Below are 21931 nucleotides of genomic sequence, written 5' to 3'. Positions count from 1 at the left end.
TTGTACTGTAACATAATGTTAAGTTTAATCATTTTTATTCCATTAGTGCTTATCTGTGTGTGATTTTTTCTTTCAAAATGTTCAGATTGGACATTGGTGTGTCTGTATGTTTTATAATTATAATGGTCCAGAACAACCTGTCTTGTTTGATTCTACGTTACATGACATTGCAACTTTTATCGTTGCATTTGAGGTTAACATATACGTACTATTACTATTACCATCGATATCAAGCTTGGTGTCCATTGATGTATTGATGTATATACAACGTAATCTGTTACTTATTGTTTAATTTATTATATTAAATATTCATTTTATACTTTGTCTAACATTCTTGGTTCGGACACACTGTTTCAAGAAGTATTTTGTGGAATTATCAAATGGTCAAAAAAAGGGATGCGTGTCCACATCCGTTTCTTGTGTACTCGCCCCTTTTGTATTTCAGAGTATCGAAAATCTCGCATATGTACAGCCCCGTACCGTCAAATGTTCTTGGGGGTTTTTATTGCGAGCAATCAAGAGCAATTGTTAGACGAGAAGGAAATCAGTCATCAATATAGTATTATATTTTGTTTCAAATAACAAATGTGAAAGTCTTATGTGATATGTTTTAAAAAAGAACCCTGCTGTTGAGAATCTGAAAGGACTTTCATTTACTCTTGGTATATACTGATAAAGAGTGTTTGGTTCTGTGGGAGAATTTCCATACATTACGATCATCGCCTAACCAGATGTCGCGTTGAGGGAATGGGAATTTTGTAAGATAACACGCAAATAAAATCTTGTTTTTTATGATCTTGAAAATTGATTTGCTTTCTTGCATGCGTGGGCTTTGATTTGGACGACCAAGGCCCCTGGGCATTGTATCTTATTGTTTATTGTTGTACCCATGGCGATCAAGGTTTATATACGATACCTTGTCATTTATTGACAGATTAAAATATCTAGCTATAGTTAGTCACTAAAAGGTTGCTAAGGTAAACAAGCATTTCGTAGTGAGGTAATGTAGGTCATTCGATCGGTGAGACGGCACTGTGGGACACTAAAGGTTTATCTTTTTCATAACAGCTTTGAAAAGTCTTTTTAAAAATTCATTTATTTAACGATATATGATATATACGATATATTGTGTTGCCAATTATACTTACAGACGAATTGATCAAGAAGTCAAATGATTAAGATATCATTAGCATAAGGACACTTAATTTGTTAAGGACGCTATAAAATATGAAATCGTTTTTTTGACAAGTAGACGTGAACCCCTATTTATTTGTAAAGCAAGTAAACCAAAGTTTTGCTCTACTATGCGAGACGTAATCGCCTTAATAAATTTTGTAGAGTTAAAAATGGTGGATTGAAAATCTCAAATTCAGAAATATTTCAATATCTTGAAATTTACTCACTGTTGTGTTCACGCATTTTTTATGGGTTATCACCAAGATCAATTCAGTGTGTTGCTGGAACTGATGCAATGTTTTTATTAAATTGTCTTAAGTTGCTATGTGCTTAAGTACCTAATCAATAACTTATTGTTCGAGGTTTATTCTGGACGAATCTTTAAGAAGGAAACATTAAAAGAATTCTTTTATGGTATTAAACATAAATTATTGAATTGTCTCGACGAACAAAGATATTGTAGCTTTGAATTGGGTATTGACAACCATTATAAACTTAAATTTGTTTTATTCAGATTTTTTAAGGTTGAACGTAATGTCCACATTCAACCATGTCGACAATAATGATCCGACAATTAATTTTACACCATATGGTTGTCAGATTACCATATTCACAATAACAAGCCGTTGCGAACCCCGTCTTATACCTTGACTACAACAGTCCTTCTGATAGTGGCACAGAAGTTTGTAAATGCAGCCATTTCATTAGATTTTACAGGAATAGAGCCAAATTAGAGGCCTCAACAGAAAATCTGTACACTTAGCCAAAATGTCGTTATGTCAGTGTTTGCTTGAGAACAATCCAATCTAATTTACAAACTTCTGTGACAAAAGAAAAGTGGCTAATGCAGTCGAGGTATAAGACGAAGTTCATATTGTGAAGATATAAGATAAAGTACTTACAATATTGTTTGTGTTTTATTTAACTTAAAGCTAGACAGGATTGATTTTATCATATAAATCGTTAACTGTATATCAGAGGTTGGTCATCAAAATACTGTTGTTTGATACAGAGTTTAAATCGTTTGGTACATATTTCTTACGGTACGTTGTCATTTGATACAATAATCATTAAATGATTAAGTTAACTGAAACATTAGATCAATACTATAACAGTTAATGGTACTTAGACAAGATATATTACAGACGATCCATTACAAAGCATTGAAATATTGATAAGAGAGCTTAATTCTTGATTATTTTCGCTTCAATTCTGACACTTATCACTTCCAGACAATTGAAACAGTTAAGTTTGAATTTGATCAATTAATTGTATTAGCTTATAAATCTCTGAACAAAAGTATTGTGAATAGCTTTTCTCGTGTAGTCTGCTTCGGACTAATAGGCGAGAACAGGGGCTTCAGAAACACATAAACGGGCCAGACAATATCCTTGGAATATCCTCAAAGAAAAGGTGCTTTATGTTCGAATAACCTGTGTAAAAGTAACCATATGCTGCCATGGTTAATGCTTTAAACAGTCTACATCAGTTACTGAGCGTCACAACTCAACATGTTTTGATGATATAAATCAGCTAGATTTTTTTTATTATTATTAAAGGGAAAGAACAAGAGTTAAATAGCGTGCTACAAAACAAACCAATTTCTTCTTGGCTTTAAAACCATAGGAAAATATCCTCTTTGAACAAAATTAAAACATTTATTTATCGAACAATGATAAACAATAGGCTGCTACAAATTTATATTTCAATGTGCATTACCACTTTTTCAATTGATTAATTTCAAACCGCAAAACTATTCTGATTTTGTAATAGTTAGGTATAAAGTATGAACATTAAACAAATTACACGTTTGTAGTATTTGTGCATTACTATACAAGTTATGTGTTGAAAAGAGTTAACAAGAACGATTTAAGCTTCAAGTTAGTTACCTTGAATAAAAGGTTATCAATGCACACATAGACCAACAAGGGCATAGAAGATAACTACTGTTATAGATGACATCAATCCGGAAGAAGAACAGGCTGGTGGCTTCATCAACAGTCGTAACTCTCTAAATGTTGGGACAGTACTTGAACTTGAACATGCATCCACATCTTCGTCATCAAAAATACACTCTTCCTCGATCTCACGTTTCCTATAAAACAACGTCGAAACTTTTAGAAGCGAATGCAGAATTTAATATTCTTGAAGGCTTACTTTACGTAGTTAACAAAATAGCAACTGTAGTACGTACTTATCGGGCGTCGAATCTCTTTATTCTGCTTATACAACGTGTAAGTTTGAGAAGATCTGTACAGGGTATAGGCAAATATTATACCGTACTCTTTTTGAATCTTTGGCGGATCAGAACATTGAGCATTATCATCTAAACGTCGATTAATTTGCCTCTTCAAAAATTTTATTTAATTGCCAGATTACCAACAGTCGTCTGGCAATTCTAAAGTTCTAGTTGCTCTGAGTCTTTCAAGTGTTTGAATCGACCTGAGCCCAAAACTATGATAACTTACCTGCAATAAAAATGAACAAATTCGTTAAACTGTTCATCTCTACTAGGCACGTCGGATGTAGTCAATTTCTCTCTCGCTTCTCTATTTCTGATGCAATCAATTACGGAGTCGCCGATACAGCTAGCATAGTGATCAACTACTATAAAATATTTAAAAAAAATAACACATGTAATATGGTAAAAAGTCGAAAGTAAAACAGTAAAATTAACAATTATACATGGTAAAGATTTATTTATTTGTTACATGTAGTATATGAATAGGTCATGTGATGCTACCAATGTATTGCCTCGTGTTGTTTTAGATTCGGATCTATGGTACTTAGTTTAATATTTTGTACTTACAATCACTCCTAGAACAAACCAAATCCACTGCTTCTTCGAATTTCGAAATTTTGGTGACCAGACCTTTAAAATCATTATCTCCACAATGACTGTACGATTTGAATAAACAGCGTGCTGCTTCTTTAAATTGTGCCTTCGGTGTTTGCCTGAATTAATAAAATTTATACTGAATATTGCTTGTTTCCTAGAAAATGTTCATTCACCTCCATTAATGTTTGAAATTTCCATTCTATCATGTTACAAAGAGAATCCAAAATTATTTCAATGTTGAAATATCAAACCTTTACATGATTATACTACATAATAAATATGACTGGGTCCAGATATACTATATTAAAATTTGGTAAGAGGAGGTTAGCTTCTGTTCGTGTGTCGGGGATCAACCTACGACTTATAGTCGCCACATACCCATTCCCCGTATCACGTCTCCGTTTCATTGTATTCCAGGACATATGAATTATGATTAATTTTTTGCACATCAAAGGCAATATAGTGTCCCAAAGACGCATAGTCACAGTCAAAGGCTAGAAAACCTCACAAGCATTTCTTTAAAAATTTGTTAATAGATAATTACGACACTAAAGTTGTAAGAAAACTATTGTCTGTGAGATTGTGTATTTGATATGGAATCCAGTTCTACGGACAAGGTACGGAAGAAAGAAATTTAAAAAGAGCAAGAACGAAATCTGCTTTGAAATTACTGAATTACTTACCCACACAGGAGAGATTTATTCAGAGTGTGAAAGTTAGAAAGAACAGTCATAGATAAAGCTGGTAGCCCTGGAACTTGGTGATCATTATTACACTGAATTTTATTTGGAGCGAAACTAGGACAATAGGCATTGTTAGAATTTATTTGACCATTGACTTGATATCCTGATGAAATAAAGAAAAAGGAAATAAATTTAAACGGAACTTGTAATAAAATTATGAGTATGATATATACAAACGGCATAATGTAAATAATAATTCTAGAGCAGATAATTTTTTCACTACCAATGGAGGGAAAGTTACGCCTTTTCATGTTTGTTATCGGTGAGAACCAGATAAATTAAGATTGGCTCATGTTAATTGGGAACGTCACAGTCAACATGGACGAAGCGCTCACATTTAGAAATCTACTAACTACTAGCAGATCGACTGGGTTGCACTGACTTAATTTTTGTAAGAAGGCACGAGCAACTGATGACAAGTAGCGACGATAGGAATTTTTTAGTGTTCAAAAAGATCGAATAAAACTAGCGATAGATCAGATTCATAACCCATTTGCAATCAGTCGGCGGGATACATTTACTCTCGGTCTCTGCAGGTCCAAAGTCCTGCTCTCTCTTTTGGATTCTAAAGTGATCTACAAAAAACGTTTTTCTATTTACCTGCTTGCAGAAGAAGAAACAAAAATGTGCCCAAGTTCATTTCCAAATAAATTTGTTATATATATCAGATCCACAATTTACTGATAGATTTTGAATTTTGAACCAAGTATATCATTATTCTTCAGTTTGACTTTTCTGTCTGTCGTTATAGGTTGATGTATGCGTGATGTTATGGTCAAACATTGACCAATTTTCCATAGCAACCTGGTAATACTAATTAATAATAAAATAGATGACATCCATAATTAACTCTTGGTTGTTTAATCTTATATACTCAGATGAGGTTTATACATGCACAATCTATTAACATGATCATAAACTTTTAGCCGAAACCATTGAGATACTGTGGCGCAGAATTGAATTCAAATTTCTGCACTGCCTAAGCATAAGTAGTAATAATGTTTTATCTTTTTGGGATAAGAAACGTATATAATAAGCTAATAAATTTAAATTCAAACATCAACATTAAGTGAACAGACTGAGTGGAATAAAGGGGCACGAATTCAGATTGGTTAATCCACAGAATCGTTAATAAATTTATCTCCATCGAACTTATGGTGACCGATGGGGGTTTTGTCGGTATAAACTGAATTAAAGAACCATATATAAAAACTCTGGCGAACATTTCCAAAAAGAAGACATTTTAAGAATTTCTGTAAATAAATAAGCCTGAATGAAAAATAATTTATTGAAATCTTTTGACATACTACCTAGATAAACAATTTCCAAAGAAAATAATTTTTGACTAGAACTTGTCTCCTGCTGTCGACACTTTAGTCATATTATATTAAAAGACTCTAATCATATCTCGAGGCTTTCTTAGTTTCGACCAGCCGATGAACCAATAAATTAGTTTACAAACATCGGTAATTACAACCACCAGTATTAAAAACAGTAACATACTACAAGCGCTATAACCCAGATTGATTTCTGAATTATACAAGTTAACAGCACTGATCATTCTCCTCTGTGTCTTGCCTAGCTTCTTTTTTGGAACCTTTAGGATCTCTTCTGCAGTTTTAATCTTTGGTGTTTTAGACTTTTTAGCTGATCTTGAACAGGGACAACCACATAGACGCAAGACTTTATTTAATGGTGTTGTAGTGTTTGTATTGGTAAAACTTGGACGTATAACGTTATTTGTAGTAAACGGTGTGATGTTAACTGCCGATATCGTAGTTCTCAAAGTTGTTTTTGTATCTGAATCTTTTGGTATTGCTAAAGTTGTTTCTGGTTTAGGTTTGGTTGCGTCTGATTTTTGAATATCTGGTGTTTTTGTTTTGGGTGTAGTTGGATCCGATGTCGAAGCTGATGTTTGTAAGCTTGAATCGGACGTCGATGCGATTGTATTTGGTAAACTCGGTTTAATTTTATCTGATAATGGTTTAGTTGTTTTAGTTGTTGATATAGTGGTGCCCGTCGTTGAGCTTTGGTCAGTTGTTAGATTGAATTGTTTTGGGTTCAGTCCAATGTCATTATTAACTTTCTTTGTAATCCACAACACGAAAGTTTTCTCCGTTGTTTGCAAGTGACTTTCTTTTTTCGAAATTGAGGCAGTGCCGATTTCTACTGGTACTTCAAATGGTTCTGAAAACAATAGAATTTGATGATTTTTATAGCTGAAAGAATAAACTACGCCGACAGAAACAGAAAGTGAAAGTATTTTTAGGAAAATTAATCGAACTCGGTGTTGAAGTCCACAATGTGAAAACAAGAGGTTTGCCAAATCTATAGCAATATATAGAAAAACTTTCTTCGAAATTTTAACTTCAAGATCTGTTATACCTACTTTCACCAAGTTTGACACAAATCGTTTGCGACTGAGAGTTAAGAGGAGCAACTGTTAGTGTTCATAAAAAGGGAAACTCGCAAAGCGTTTCATTCAAAAAATATGTAATCTTAAATTACTATGGGTAAGACTGGTAATCATGCACCATCCAGAAAATCAACATATAAATATCAAAATCAATGATTCAAGCTTCACAAGCCAACACAAATGAATGAGGTAGATATGTAATGAGTTCCATAAAATACTATCTTCATTTAATTTTTTTATAGAAATTTAATCAATTTACTCATGAATTGAAGTGAATACCTTTTTCACAATAATCGCCACCATAACCACCCCAGCATCTACATCTATATGTTATACCATATTCTAAACACCATCCATTATGCATGCAGGGGATGCTGGAGCATTCAGAAACACCTAGAAAATTATTAAACAAATTTTATGGAATAAAAGATGTATATCAAAACATAAAAATTTGTAATTATTTGTAAAAATTAGGCACAGGACAAATTTGGTCAGTTCGATTATATGTTAATCGAGCGTCTGATATTTCGTTGTGTATATTAATGTTCGAGCTCATTCCGTTTTGAAATTTCAGCCCACGTAATGGACTGCAAAGCAACATCCTGAAAATGTACTACGTCCACAATTAACGGGTGAAAGGGTATTTATATTGGTATATATAAGAGGAATACCGGAAACAAAGGATAGGGTATGACAATGACAAAGGTAATGGAATACGCACCGGAGTAATCTGTTAATGCCATTCCAGCTGGGTAACCCATACATGTATCAGAACGACAAGCAAAGATTAATACCATAAACGGATTAAAGTTTTCCCATTTGTTAAATCCAGAAATAAGTTCTCTTTTAACACCATATCTTCCCTGGCATATTGGATGAAAGTCGATTGAATTGGAGGGACAATTTCCCACTTTACAAATAAACACAGCCATGTCTATGTAAACAGCATTGATTGAATTTGGTTCAATGCCAATTGAGTAGTTCAAGGCATACTTGGTTTGTGGAGGCACCACTGTCATTAGAGCGTTCACATCACTACCACTTGCATAACTGGTTGCCACGAACATGACAACAATTATTGGTTTATCACTGGTTAAACAAAGCGCCGGTTCAGATAATACAACATTTGTAACACGACTGTGGGTTTGGAATGAATAAGAGAGCCCATTATCGTCAGAGACGGTCACATTGTTAGTTGACAATATGCGTAAAATTGTTAACGAATCAGCAGGGTTAGCTACAACGAACTGTTTTCCTTGTTCTGTCGTCGGTGGCATCATTTCTACTAAGTGGTCACATCCAATCATATGAAAACCACCAACACAATCACATCCTGAGATGACAGTAACCGGTTTGGTAGAGTGCACAATACTTCCGGTTGTGTCACCAATACAGTACAAATTGACTACATCGTGTTGATTTAACAGGAACGTAAGGACATGGTTATCCTGATATGTTGAGACTTCCAGACCATGGTAGCACTGAACTTCAATATAACACCTTATTTGAATTTCGACCTGGGTGTTATTTTCTACAGCAGCGATTGCTATCTGGGCTGTAACAAAAAGGTTATGCATGAGAGTTAAAGGGACAAAATACAAGATATAAACCTGCACATGCCTGGTGGCACAATATGGATTATGCTCCTGTGAAATTCATACTTTGGGGTGTCGCTTGCGACGCAGAGCATGCCTTACAACTGCGTTTGTGAACTCGGCATCCCACTGGCCACATTGTTCCTTATTTTCTAGGGATATTTCTTATTTAGCAGATTCGCATTCATCGTATCTATCTTATTGTTGACACAGACTTCGTTCAATAAACATACGTAACTAAAATGTGCAGATGATCTTGCAAAATGTCCTTTATTGTAATGTTGCGGATGCTTTAAGAAAATCATGGTTATTGTAAGGAGTCCAACAAAAACCGAAATTTGCACAAACTTACGCCCATCCTTTTCACAAGTAACAGCTAAATATTCAACACCTAAGCTTGGTACCGGCAGAATTAAAAATCCATCCTTGGAATATAACATCGGGTCAATAGATTCGGTAAAACCATACACAGATATTGCTTTTGAAGCCTCGATGGACACAGCTTTTAATGGCAAAACTAGCATTGAAGGTTTAGCCGTGGAATTGGCATTGAAATGTAAGGTATGCGAAGCATCTGAACGCAGATGGAGTTCCTTGGCTTGGTTGCTTTCGTGGAAGGTTACTGATATATTGCTGTCTTCTCTCGTGGTTATAATAAGACTATTTTTGACTTCTCCATCTCCGGTTTGTAAGAAGGTTAATACAAAATGATTTCCCCAATGATCTATTTCAAACTGGTGTCCTGAAATAACTATAAACCATACACGTAACACTGAAAAGAAACTTTCAATGGCTGAAAATTGTCCTCTTTAAAAACAAAATTTGAAGACATAATGTGTGCTCATGTTTATATTTTTATCAACGCAAAGACATTCCAAGACTAACATTATTATTGTTTTGATTTTAAGACTGTTATTCCATTTCTCATAAAAATACATGTAATGGAAATAATCCAAATCCTTTTTACATTAGTCAGAAAATAGGTATGGCGATAAACGGAATGAAATAGTCAAATATATTAATTCTACATTTCCAGTCCTTAAGGAACCTTTTGCCAGTTTCGATGTGTATATTGCTGTGCAAGTCGACTTATATAATATAATTTAACGATTTCCCATCTGCTTAACCTCGGATTCAAAAGACGTAGAAATATTTCTTTAGTTCCTTGAAATAAATGTCTAAAAGCGATTCTGAAAATGTTTGCTTGTTGACTGCGGGGTGCGAATATTTATATTTAGCCAATTCTAATCATTCAACTATATTATAAAATATTAACAGGTCTAATAAACATAACGTAATAAGCAAATACAGCATTTAAAAGGATATCATATGAATTACTAGGCCCAGTGAAACAAAAACGTACTAACCTGTTTGGAACAGAATCTGAAAAAGAGAGCACCTCAATTAAAATGTTTATTTACCAGTGTATACAGCCAATTGAAGTGGGTTAAATTCAGGGTTTGAAAAAGATGGGTTTACCCGATCTGAAAATTGATGAAAAGATCTTACCAAGAGTACCAGTGTAACCACCATCATGTAACCCAGTTCACAGACTGAAAATAATAATAGCTTTAACGTCGGCATAGAATTAAAAAAAATACAAAAGCGAAATCAAGATATATTAAACGGATTAAAACAATTCAAGACAAAGAAAAGAAGGAAACGTCGGGAATAACAATGAGATTTTGTGGGAGGCAACAACCGTTGATCTTCAAAATAATCCTCCAACACTACATAGTATTAACCTTTTCTTTTGTTAAATCTGAGACTGACACAATAGACAACATTTGAATAAGATTCAGGACATGTTTTTGAAATATCAGACTGGAAAGGATGCAATGTGTTTTGGCTGTGATTGTACAGTAATCTTTGCGAGTGCCAAACATAATTCTCGTTAAGATCGACATAACAGAACTGTTAATTCTTTTAAGAGACGTGTCGATGTAAATGCTTTCATACACATGCCTACAATATGCCTCGCAAGAGAGTTGAAGTTGTGTGCTCATTCTCTCATTGTATATATGGGCTAACTTACTAATTTAAGAGAACGAGGCGCAGAGTGCATTTTCTCATCTTCTCAAAACCTAATTTTGGGATGAATTGAAATAAAAATAAATAAATTAATTTTCATGTCCTAATATTGTATACCCGATTGGACTAGCTGTTGTCGCTTTATGTTGATAAGGGGAGATAATAATATATTAATATTCAATACTTGTTTGTCTTTGCAATTGGAAATTAAAATCATATCCCACGTTTATAAACAGTTAACTTATTCATATAGCGGTTGCTGAATGTTATGTGTGGTTGGATTATATGTTCAGTTATTCCTGCTGTACAGAAAGTGGGTTTGATATTCTAATTTGAATGTCGAAAGTCCTTGAAACCGGCTCAATTTGTCTGGCAATGTTACTGTCTAAACGATTATCGGGCGAGCGAGATACAGGCATTGTTTGGACGATTCATGCATGAATGAAGTTTGAATTAAATAGAATTGATCTGTATCCGTTCATTAGTAAATGAGACTTAATTAATAGCAAATTATACAGATTTTATCTCATTTCTCTCATATTAGTATATGTTAAATTATGGGTATACAGATCGATTTTTAGATTACTGTACTTATTAGAGGTCTTATTCTAATGACACAAAGTCATTAACAGGTCGATCACTTTATTCTGGAAGTCAACATCAATATTTGTATAGACAATTTAATATTCAAAATTGCCATAGCTTGATAAATCCTAGGTGTATTAATTTGGAACAAAAATGATTAAATTCGTTCCATATTATTGATTCATATTTGGAGTGAAAGCTTTTTTTTCAGTTTCCAATTTATCGACGGTCACTCAATTGCTTAGGATCACCATCTTGCTGGGGTTCACTCTCTTCTTGAGGAGAACCTTTTTATTGGGGATCACCCTCTTGCTGTTCATCACCCTTTCGTTGGGGATCACCCTCATGCTGTAGATCACACTCATCTCATGTTAAGCAGCATCTTGCTGGAGATCACCCTCACGTTGAGGTTCACACTTTTTCTAAGTCAAACTCTGTTAACAAAGTGAATTGGGGCTGGTTAAGTGTCTGAAAGTATTCATATAGCTTGTTATTTATCATAATATTATTTATTTACTAGGTTATGCAAAACAGCAAAAACACTTTTGTAATCAGTATAACACTGTGTTTTCAATAGAAATATAGTTAGTTATTCTTAGAATTTATGTGTGTGTTAAATACGGTCAAAACAATTAGTGTACTATCTATAGCCTCTCGGAAAACTGTGAATCATATATATTATTAAGTCATTTACATTTCCGGCAAAATCAGTATTCAGGGTCCCGTAGAACTGTACATTTTCAGGAATCAGATTTGTCGATTCATTCGCTGATGAAATTTGTCATTGGATATGGCGAATTGTCATTGTTCTTAAGGCAGCACTAAATTGAAACACAAAGGACCATCTTAGGGCTCGTTCTTACTACTTGACAGTCATGCTAATGGATCAGTAGACAACTGCTAGCTGCGAGCGGAAAAACATACAGCCGAGTTTCTCGAGCATATCGCTCCTTTCCCCTCTGCGTCGCTCTGCTTGCTGTCTAAACTGCAGAGCCTCTGTACATTGAAAACTAACTAGACACTAATGCCGCTACTAACCGCTCTTCTTCTCGTCACCCTGCTCAGCTTGTAGTATGAACGAACCATTTTTACAAAAGAATAGGTTCAAAGTATACATTCATTTTTAAGTAGGTAGGTAAAATGGGACATTTGATATATTTGAGTGGGAAATACTCATATCTTCCGGGTTGCATTTGATTGGTCAAGATCTCAGTACGCCCTAGTAAACAAGTCTACCGGTAATACGAATGTATAGACTAGATCATACAAGACAGTGACAATATGTTGAGGGCTGTTCCAAGTGATTTTGTTTTACCGGGAAATCGTGTATGACTATGCAATAATGAGTTATTGTTAGGAAAAGGAGGATCAGAACTATATAAATAGATAATTAGAAATTACTAATTAGTTGGTTTAACTTTCTTGGGTCGAAGATTTCATTGACTATAGAATACACATGCGGAAGAAAATTAGTTGAATATGATATTGTAACATATTATTGTGTGTCCTAGTTTAAAATAATTGTGTGAAGTAACCGTAAAAAATTACTGTTTATGATAGTTTTAAGAAGATATATGCGCCTTGAATCAACGAATTAACGAGATCTAAGAGCAGAGTAAGGTAAGTTAAATACATAGACCGAAGAAAACTATATTACGACATTATATACCTAACCAAGACAATTATAATATCTAGGGCATTGGTGATATTGATATAGTATAAGTTTTTCATTTTTGTTGTGTGTGGTAGTTAAGGATTAATGTACCAGTTTAGGTTTTAACTGTACCCAAAGAATATTTATAAAGGTGAATATTATATATTGTATGGCCTTAGGGCGAAAGACAGTGTCTACGTTCGTTCTAGAACGCAAGCACATCACTTAAGGTCCAATTAAATGTAGTATTCTTCAGTTCAACCACCTTGTTACACTGTAAATTTATCACCTCTCTGATTATTGCGATTCCTTATTAAATACGTCCCCCCTCCCCCATCCGGAAATTGTCCTGTGAATTGTCTTATTTTGAAGTGAAAATTAAGCTCCTCTAAATGCTCAAAATTCAGCTCGTGCTATATGAAATCGTTAGTCTTGTGTGCCTGACCTCGATGTTTGCCTGTCTAGTATAATAATTCTCTAATAATACCTTTACCTCCTCTCATACCCTGTCTAGTATAATAATTCTCTAATAATACCTCTACCTCCTCTCATACCCTGTCTTGTATAATAATTCTCTAATAATACCTCTACCTCCTATCGTATCCTGTCTTGTATAATAATTCTCTAATAATACATCTACCTCCTCTCATACCCTGTCTAGTATAATAATTCTCTAATAATACCTCTACCTCTTCTCATACCCTGTCTAGTATAATAATTCTATAATTACACTTCTACCTCCTATCGTATCCTGTCTTGTATAATAATTCTCTAATAATACATCTACCTCCTCTCATACCCTGTCAAATGTTAAGGTGAATTGAAACGAGTCTCAATGAAAGCACTGGCCTAGGTCTCAGAGCAATAGATAAGTCTAATTATTATCTAATTACAGCTCTACCTCCTGTCATACCCTCTCTTGTATAATGATTCTCTAATAATACCTGTACCTCCTCTCATACCCTGTCTGGTATAATAATTCTCCCATAATACCTCTACCTCCTCTCATACCCTGTCTTGTATAAGAATTCTCTAATAATACCTCTACCTCCTCTCATACCCTGTCTTGTATAATAATTCTCCCATAATACCTCTACCTCCTCTCATACCCTGTCTTGTATAATAATTCTCTAATAATACCTCTACCTCCTCTCATACCCTGTCTAGTATAATAATTCTCTAATAATATCTCTACCTCCTCTCATACCTTGTCTGGTATAATAATTCTCTAATAATATCTCTACCTCTTCTCATACCCTGTCTAGTATAATATTTCTCCATTCAAAATCATGTCTAGTATTATCATACTCTAATTATTATATTCCAGGCCTCTGAAAGGTCTTATTTTGAATTCAGAACTATTCCCACTAAATGCTCAAAATCTCTTTTGAAATGTTTGGCCTCTGGCAGCCTCCAGTTCCTCGGCTTTGTTTTGTTGGTAAATTTATGGCCGTGGGTTGTAACATCGAACGGCTGAAATGAGATCTGTATCTCCTTAATAAGAAAAAATCATAGATAGGCCTACATATTTTCTATATTGCTCATTGGGCTCTTTATACATTGTCGTATTCGTATTTGAGAATAGTTGTAATGTTTATACTATTCAATACAGCGGATGTAATTTTGTTTGCGAATGTCGCATAGTAATTGTTACATTTAAACTTTCTAGTCTTAAACAATACAGCGTTTCAATAGTATAGGGAATTTCCCTTTTATTTACTCGTACTATAATTAGAATATGATTAAGTTTATCTCTGTTCAAAGGTTTATTTTGACATACACTATTGACATACTTGTAATAAATACCACATCAGCTGACAATAACTTTAAAACAACATTCATTTAATTTGGAAACTCTCGAAAATGGTGAACTTTGACCTTTAAATATTACGTTCAGATATAAAGTAAATCAGTGTCATTAATGCAAGTTACCTGTGACAAAATTAGTTATATTTTTGAAATCTTGGTTAGTTCTTACTGTGTGTTTCTAAATTTCAGAATGGCTGAATATGGCACATATCCCATATATCCTCTAACAGGTATAGGTAAGTAAGTTCTATGGTATATTAATTGAAGTTCGTGTACTCAAACGACCAGGTTCATATTATATAATCATGCAAATATATCTTATTCAAAATGATAATAAATATTGTATTATAGCCAAACAGTACTGAACAATTCAATGTGTTTAGTGAATAACATTCAGTTAACCTCTTACCTACTAAAAAGTACTGAACAATTGAAGTGTGTGTAGTAAATTGCATAGATAACCTCTAACATATTAAAAAGTACTGAACAATTGAGCTATTTAGATGGATTAATAACGTACTAATATTATACACAAATTAACGTTTATCATCTGGTCTTTTAGATTGTCAATCATTGTTATCCCAACCCGATAAACACCAAGTTAGTGGTTGGCTCAGAAAACGCAGTTTCAGAAATAGATTAAAGTTATTTCAATGTAAGTAAAAATATTACAATCAACTTCGTTTAACAACCATTTTTTGTGAATCATCTACTCCTGATTTCGACCTTGATTCTTGAGCTTAGCGAATATAAAAGGAAAATCCACAAGTCTATTTCCTCAATTTTTAAAAGTTGTTAAGCTCAAGTACTGATGAACACTTTCTTTCTTATGAAAACAGCTGTATAAACTTACCAGAATTTCAATATCAACATATAAATATATCGCAATGAATTATTAAATTGCAAGTACAGACAGCATCAAAAAAATCAAAATCATTTCAATTTCAGGGCCTCAAGTATACGTCGTCCTCAGCCGCGGGTGTATATATTATTTTGGTAGTGAAACTTCTAAAAAAGCACATTCATTTCCCTTGTTTGGATATAACAGGTACTGACCCGGTTTTCTATTTGATATATTGCTCATATTTAATTAGTGTAAATAGGCTTCTTTAATGTTGATATTGAAGGCGTTCATCTTTAGAGATTTCCAGCCTTATTGTTAAAGAAATATAATTGTAAAAATATATCTAGTCAAAGAATGGGCTATAGATGGATAGAGATCTCGTCTTGACATAGAGTCTTAACAAGTTCTCTATGCTGTAAATGTACCATCAAAGAATAAGAAAATATTTAGACTTTCGTGAATAGACCATTAAAAATATATCATTCTTCTTGGTAGCCTCTTTATCATTACAGCATGACTATTCTATATTTAAATTCGTTCTTCTTTTTCAGTATTTTGAGGGATAGTGAAATGCAGGATGCTTTGTGGGTTTTTAAAATTATTCATACGCATGCCGAATACAAAACGTATTACTTTTCAGCGTCATCAGAAAAAGAAATGAAGGTTTGTTGATTATCTGTATATTTTGATCACCAAAATCACCTATCCAATGGTCTCTTCCATAAACGTTTTAATTTCCACATGTGGAGATTTGTATGCTGCTTTTACTCTCAAAAATGCCTAGCCAAACGAGAAATGAAAAACTGCTGATCAAATTTTTCAAATCTAAATCTAACCCTGGTGAGGCATTGGCATTATCGAAAGAGATAGTCTCTGTTCCCACATGGGGGGAATTGCCGTACTGATCTTTTTGAAAATGATAAGATTTATTGTAAGCAATCAGAATGAGTTTTATTTAACACCAAATACATAACTTTTACAGGATTGGATGAGAAAAATCAAATGTGAAATGGATCGTGCTAATAACAAACCAGAAAAGAGAAAGAAAAGGTATGTATAACATTAATTTGAAAGATTATTATTTGTAAAGAGAAGATGTCTGTGGTTTCTGTTATCTAAGGGCCTTTTGGAATATCTACACCATAAAACGTTTAGTTTTAGTGAGAACCTGTGTCCATTTCGATTTCAAGTGTAAGAGCAAGAACAAGATTGCTTTATCAGAAAAGTAGTGATAAAAGCAATGTTACTTGACACAAGGTACCCGATTTTGTTCTAGTTTCATACAATATATCAATTCATTAAATGTCATTATAGAGGAACTGGCGACGGAATAGATTTCGATGAGGAATCGTTGACGTATCAAGATATCGAAGAAAAACTTTATGATGATCCCGCTACACTCATTTTACCAAATAGTTATAAAAGTAAACGTAACTCGGAACTTGGTGAGTATTTTGGACAGTTTCGCTCAACCCACACTTGTATTTGGCAATTTATTTTTCAAGTCCCGAAGCCATCGTTCAGAATGGCATGATGGTCTTCACAATCCTGCCGATACAATTTGCAATAGAAAGAATCTTCTATAGCTGCTCCATATGAGCTGTCCAGTGAAATTCCTTTATCTCTATGTTGAAGTATTTTTTTTCCTGTTAGATTCTGATGACGACATGGATGGCAGACCCCCAATAGCACCACCAATCCCACCTCGCCCGTCCGATGATGGATCAACAAAAGGACAAAAAACAAGACGGAAGAAGTCTGGTGCAGCGTATACAAAAACCGAGATTAAAACTAAACCGGATGTTAGGCAGGTAAATCCACATATTGCCTTTCGATACTAATTTTGTTACAAAAAGTGACAGTAAAAAAGTTTAGGACCTATATTTGAAAGGAAAGACACCATGATGTAAGCGATTTCTCCTGTAATTCTAAAAATAACTGAATATGTTTCCCAGTGGCGTTCACATTAACCCCATTCCCTGTTTCGGGATCACTAGCCTTCTTATTTCATCTGCTACATAAACTCGCTATTTTGAGATGTAGGAAACACGATTCGTGTCTGAGTCTTACAGAACTTTCCTCATGAAATTGCTTTTTCTACTGTACAGTTCCACACTGTCTAATCGCATCTACTTTTCTTTTTAATGTAAATTTTGGTTTATATTATCATTCTCCTGTTTCTTTCAGGATGCAGACACCATCCGAGAAAGGTATATGCAGCATTCTTAATTTGTTTGAATCTAATATATGTAATAAGTAATGACACAAACAAAATCGTAATATACATATACGATTATCTCAAAATTTGTATGTAAAAATCAGTAAAGCACTCTGGCACATTATTGCTAATTTAATTTACGCAACACTTTTGACATTTCAGACGCACTCGAGGTGATGGCGCAAGTGCAGTAGTTGATACGGTAAGAAAATTCGGTGTCTTAAAATACCGACTAGCTACAGATCAAAATAGTTTGATTACCGATAAGGTTGATTTGATTCCGCAGCTATGATTTAATTCTTTAGAACTAAGATGAGGGATTACAGAACATGACGCAACACCGTATTTAACGTCAACAGCCTTATAATGTTTTAAGATCCTAGATCTTTGGTTTGTCGATGGTCATCACCGTGTAAACCTTGCCACTTTCTAATAGTTTAGGACGAGAGACGATGGTCAGTGGTGCGCCAAATTTGATGTTCACAGATTGATTTCTAAACGGTGATTTTTTTTTCAATCCTTCCAGCCTACAGAAGAAGAGTCTATGACCCAAGAAGAATATTGGTCTTCAATTTACTATGACCCATCAAAAGATACACAATCCAATGAGACAGAGTGAGTCGTCTAATCTTTGATTCAAAAGAGACAGTTCGTCTTTTTCCATGCAATCTACAATGGACGCGGGAAATTTTAAGAACTATTAAGAAGATTGTTGTCCAAATTTGTCACAATTGTTCGCCTAATTAAGACTATATATTATATGATCATAAAAGGGAGATAACGAGAACTGTCTTGGTCGCTGAATCGAGTCGTTTAAATTTCACGAATGTAAATACATGGGCGCTGGTCGCGTAATAAAAGGTGATGGCTTACCAGTCGTTAATTGCATTGAATAGTTTAGCAGATTCACTGTTTAAAATGGTGTTGATCCATTTCACATATCGACTCTGGTACTAAAGTAAGAAAATAGTAGGATCAGTGTTTTTCTTCTTTTACATCAGATTATCCACGGCATATATCGATAATCTAATTTCTTTTCTTTAAGCATAATAAGAAATATAGCAGAAGATGGCGTATTTTTAGTTAAAAGATGTATTGATGGCACGGTAAGGAAACTTTTTAATCCTTTTCGTTTTTTTTTTTTGGAGGATGGAGTTTTGATAGACATCGATAATGATCTTATATTTTTAAACACCAAATTCTACCCTGCATCCGATCCGTTTCTTGTGTTCAATGTTATAATGGTTTGTTCGCTCCTTGACTTAGATGGATACAACATAAGTATTAGTGTCATTTCTTTCCACAACATAATCTTGTCAATTTATATTACCTCCCTTAACCTACTTAATGATGTGTGTGTGTATTCATGGCATCTTTTCTTTTTCAGTTTACTTTGTGTTTTTATGCTCAAAATTTACCACGAAAAATGAAAATCCAAACAAATGATGTAAGTTATTACCTTATGATTCGGGGCGTGTAACAGGGGTTGTATTATGTCCCAATAAATGATTTATAATCAAAATAATTCAAGTTAACCCATGCCCAGTGTTTTTTCCTACTTCAGTTTTTTTTTTCAAATTTGTTCTTGTTTCAAGATGCTTGATCGATTGGATTACCACTCTTCCGCTATAAATCCTTACGTGATTTTCCTCTGTGTTTTTCCCTGGAATCTTGTTCATGTCGCGGAGAATATAAGCTCGCTGAATAGAACGACTTAAATTATATTTTATGCTTGAGTACAAAACGCGTCATTACTCCCCAAAATTTCAAAATTATATACCGCCAGTTTGAAAACTCCTGTCCCCTGAACCACCTTTTAGGTTGTTTTAAGATTTCAATTCAATAACAATAATTTCAATTCATATTATGTTTAAGTGCATTTCGTTTGCTATATTTCAGACTGGTCGGTATTTTCTACAAGAACAATCCTGTATAGTTGACAGTATAGAAGAATTGGTATACCATTATTATGAAAATAATATACCCATAAAACAGTTCCACTCTAAACTAGAAACACCATATAAATTACATCCTAAATATAAACGAGTGTGAAGAAAATGTAATTTTATTCCTTTCCTCTAGCTCATTTGGATATTCCAACAACTTTACCCACTCGTATATGTGCTGCGATTGATATCAATGGACTAAAATCTAATTTTTTCAACGAAATATTGTGGCTTGTCTTACGAAATTACTAAATGGTCGAAATCGGTACACGAGCTTTAAGCGATTTGACTCCTAATTTTGTTATAATGTATATATGTTCTATACGATGAAGATGTACATACATACAGCTGTACACATAGTTAATTGAAACTTGAATTAATAACCTGGAACTATTTTGTCGAAAACTTTATTCGCTTAATAATTTTTTTAAGGGACACTGTGAACAACATTCCTTATTAGTACAATTTAAATGACTAGCAAGAATTCTTTATTTTGGCATTTTTGCAAATGCGTCAACTTGAATAATGTTAAAAGGGTCATGTAACCTTTGTATGTGATTTAGGACAATTTTATAGCTTTGTACAATTTCATGCACCATATAGTGGAAAATCTATTTTTAATAATTTTAGAATAAAATTTAAATATTGGAAGTTGACGAATAAAAAATCCAACCACTAATTAGATCACATGAAATATTTATTTAAATTCACGTTTGAGTGTAGTCTAGAAGCATATATCACCACTTGAAAATATCGATAGATGGTAATTTCTATCTAAACCATCTGTTTTTGATATTGCTAATGCATACAAGCGTACACCTAGCAATTGAAATTCCTGTGTTGGCATGCTACATAGCTGTAAATAGGAAAGGATTATCTGGAAACGTCAATGCCAAGAGGTTTGACAAGGAAGGGCTGGTAGACATGTTGTCCGTTAACCTTTATAGTTGTTATGATTATAAAAATTGTTGTTTCTTTCTTTCTTTCCAATATTTTGCTCTTGTGTTTATTGCCATATTTCTTACAACGAAAACTAGTGAGTTAATGAACCTTTTAATAAAAAGTTAAAATTATTTTGAAAATGCTTGATTAATTGTTGGTGTATTCCATATTCATCAATGTCTTCGAATAAAACAAATATTTATAAATAAGGTCTTAATTCTTTCAATTTACTCCTGTTTTTATATGACGTATTATCAAAGAATGATGTTGAGGGTAACGTTATGTTTTGCACCTTTTGGGCCAATACAAATGGGTCTAGAAGAGAGTTAACCATATCCAGAGTTGATGGCAGTATTATACTAAAATATCATAGCCAAATGAATATCAACCTCGATATTTTATGCAGTCAAATTCATTTGTTATAATCATGAAAATATAGTCTTGTCTCCCTTTAGTTCTACACAAGAAAATATTATTCTCAACTTCTCAGGTTTAATGAAAAGTGTTGGTCTATTAAGAAAGGCGCACATGTTTTCATGTATAACCTTCTAGAGCAACAATCTTTGTGCCGCCTTTCTATCTGAAATCAACCCCCTTGACGACCAAGCAACTTCTATGAAAAAGGTATAAAGGTCTTTTTTGTAAAGATCCCATTAGTTCAAATTAATTGATGCGTATGTAGGTAGGCTATATTTCTATAAAGTAATTGGAAAGCTGAATGCAATCTTCCAGTAGTTGGATAAATGAAAAAAAACCAATGACGTACACAATTGCACCATTGAAATAGGACGACAGACAAAACATAGATACACAAATACAAAGTAATCAAATTATTGTATAATATTGCATGTATATATAACTCATGCCTCGCAGTCATAGATGAATGCACCTACTGCACCAAGAAGTTTATAAACGTAGTTTAATCCGCCAGAGGAGACAACTACTTCATTGATTATCATACATAACAGATAAATTTGTATTGTCATTTCAAATATATATCTCGTTAGTCATGCACCCATTTATATTCACAAGAAAATATATGTGGGGGGGGGGGGGGAGTATAGTTGAAATTAGTTACAGTATTTTTACCATTCTAGGATTTCAAGTTTACAAGAAATGAATGCATCACACAT

At 33.7% G+C, this 21931-nt stretch overlaps 3 protein-coding genes across 3 annotated transcripts; 1 reads left to right on the top strand and 2 right to left on the bottom strand.

Moving 5' to 3' along the window:
* Positions 1-3081: 3081 nt before the first annotated feature.
* Positions 3082-5398, bottom strand: LOTGIDRAFT_163551 (hypothetical protein; the record flags this gene model as incomplete). The annotated part of the gene is made up of 5 exons (XM_009060055.1): positions 3082-3271; positions 3645-3783; positions 3986-4131; positions 4699-4861; positions 5359-5398. 5 exons carry the CDS (start codon positions 5396-5398, stop codon positions 3082-3084), a joined length of 678 nt encoding a protein of 225 aa, XP_009058303.1.
* Positions 5399-6145: 747 nt separating this feature from the next.
* LOTGIDRAFT_163550 (hypothetical protein) lies at positions 6146-10302 on the bottom strand (the record flags this gene model as incomplete). Its single annotated transcript, XM_009060054.1, has 6 exons — positions 6146-6945; positions 7454-7567; positions 7896-8729; positions 9122-9511; positions 10137-10152; positions 10279-10302. 6 exons carry the CDS (start codon positions 10300-10302, stop codon positions 6146-6148), a joined length of 2178 nt encoding a protein of 725 aa, XP_009058302.1.
* Positions 10303-12629: 2327 nt separating this feature from the next.
* LOTGIDRAFT_233522 (hypothetical protein) lies at positions 12630-19962 on the top strand (the record flags this gene model as incomplete). Its single annotated transcript, XM_009060053.1, has 14 exons — positions 12630-13005; positions 15038-15084; positions 15411-15503; positions 15797-15896; positions 16244-16355; positions 16675-16742; positions 17007-17137; positions 17346-17503; positions 17880-17902; positions 18073-18112; positions 18437-18525; positions 18956-19016; positions 19298-19357; positions 19810-19962. Exons 2-14 carry the CDS (start codon positions 15039-15041, stop codon positions 19960-19962), a joined length of 1134 nt encoding a protein of 377 aa, XP_009058301.1. The 5' UTR covers positions 12630-13005; position 15038.
* Positions 19963-21931: the final 1969 nt, after the last annotated feature.

Source organism: Lottia gigantea (genome assembly GCF_000327385.1).
Source record: "Lottia gigantea unplaced genomic scaffold LOTGIsca_40, whole genome shotgun sequence".
NCBI lineage: Eukaryota > Metazoa > Mollusca > Gastropoda > Lottiidae > Lottia > Lottia gigantea.
This window is presented reverse-complemented; position numbering and strand designations above follow the sequence as displayed.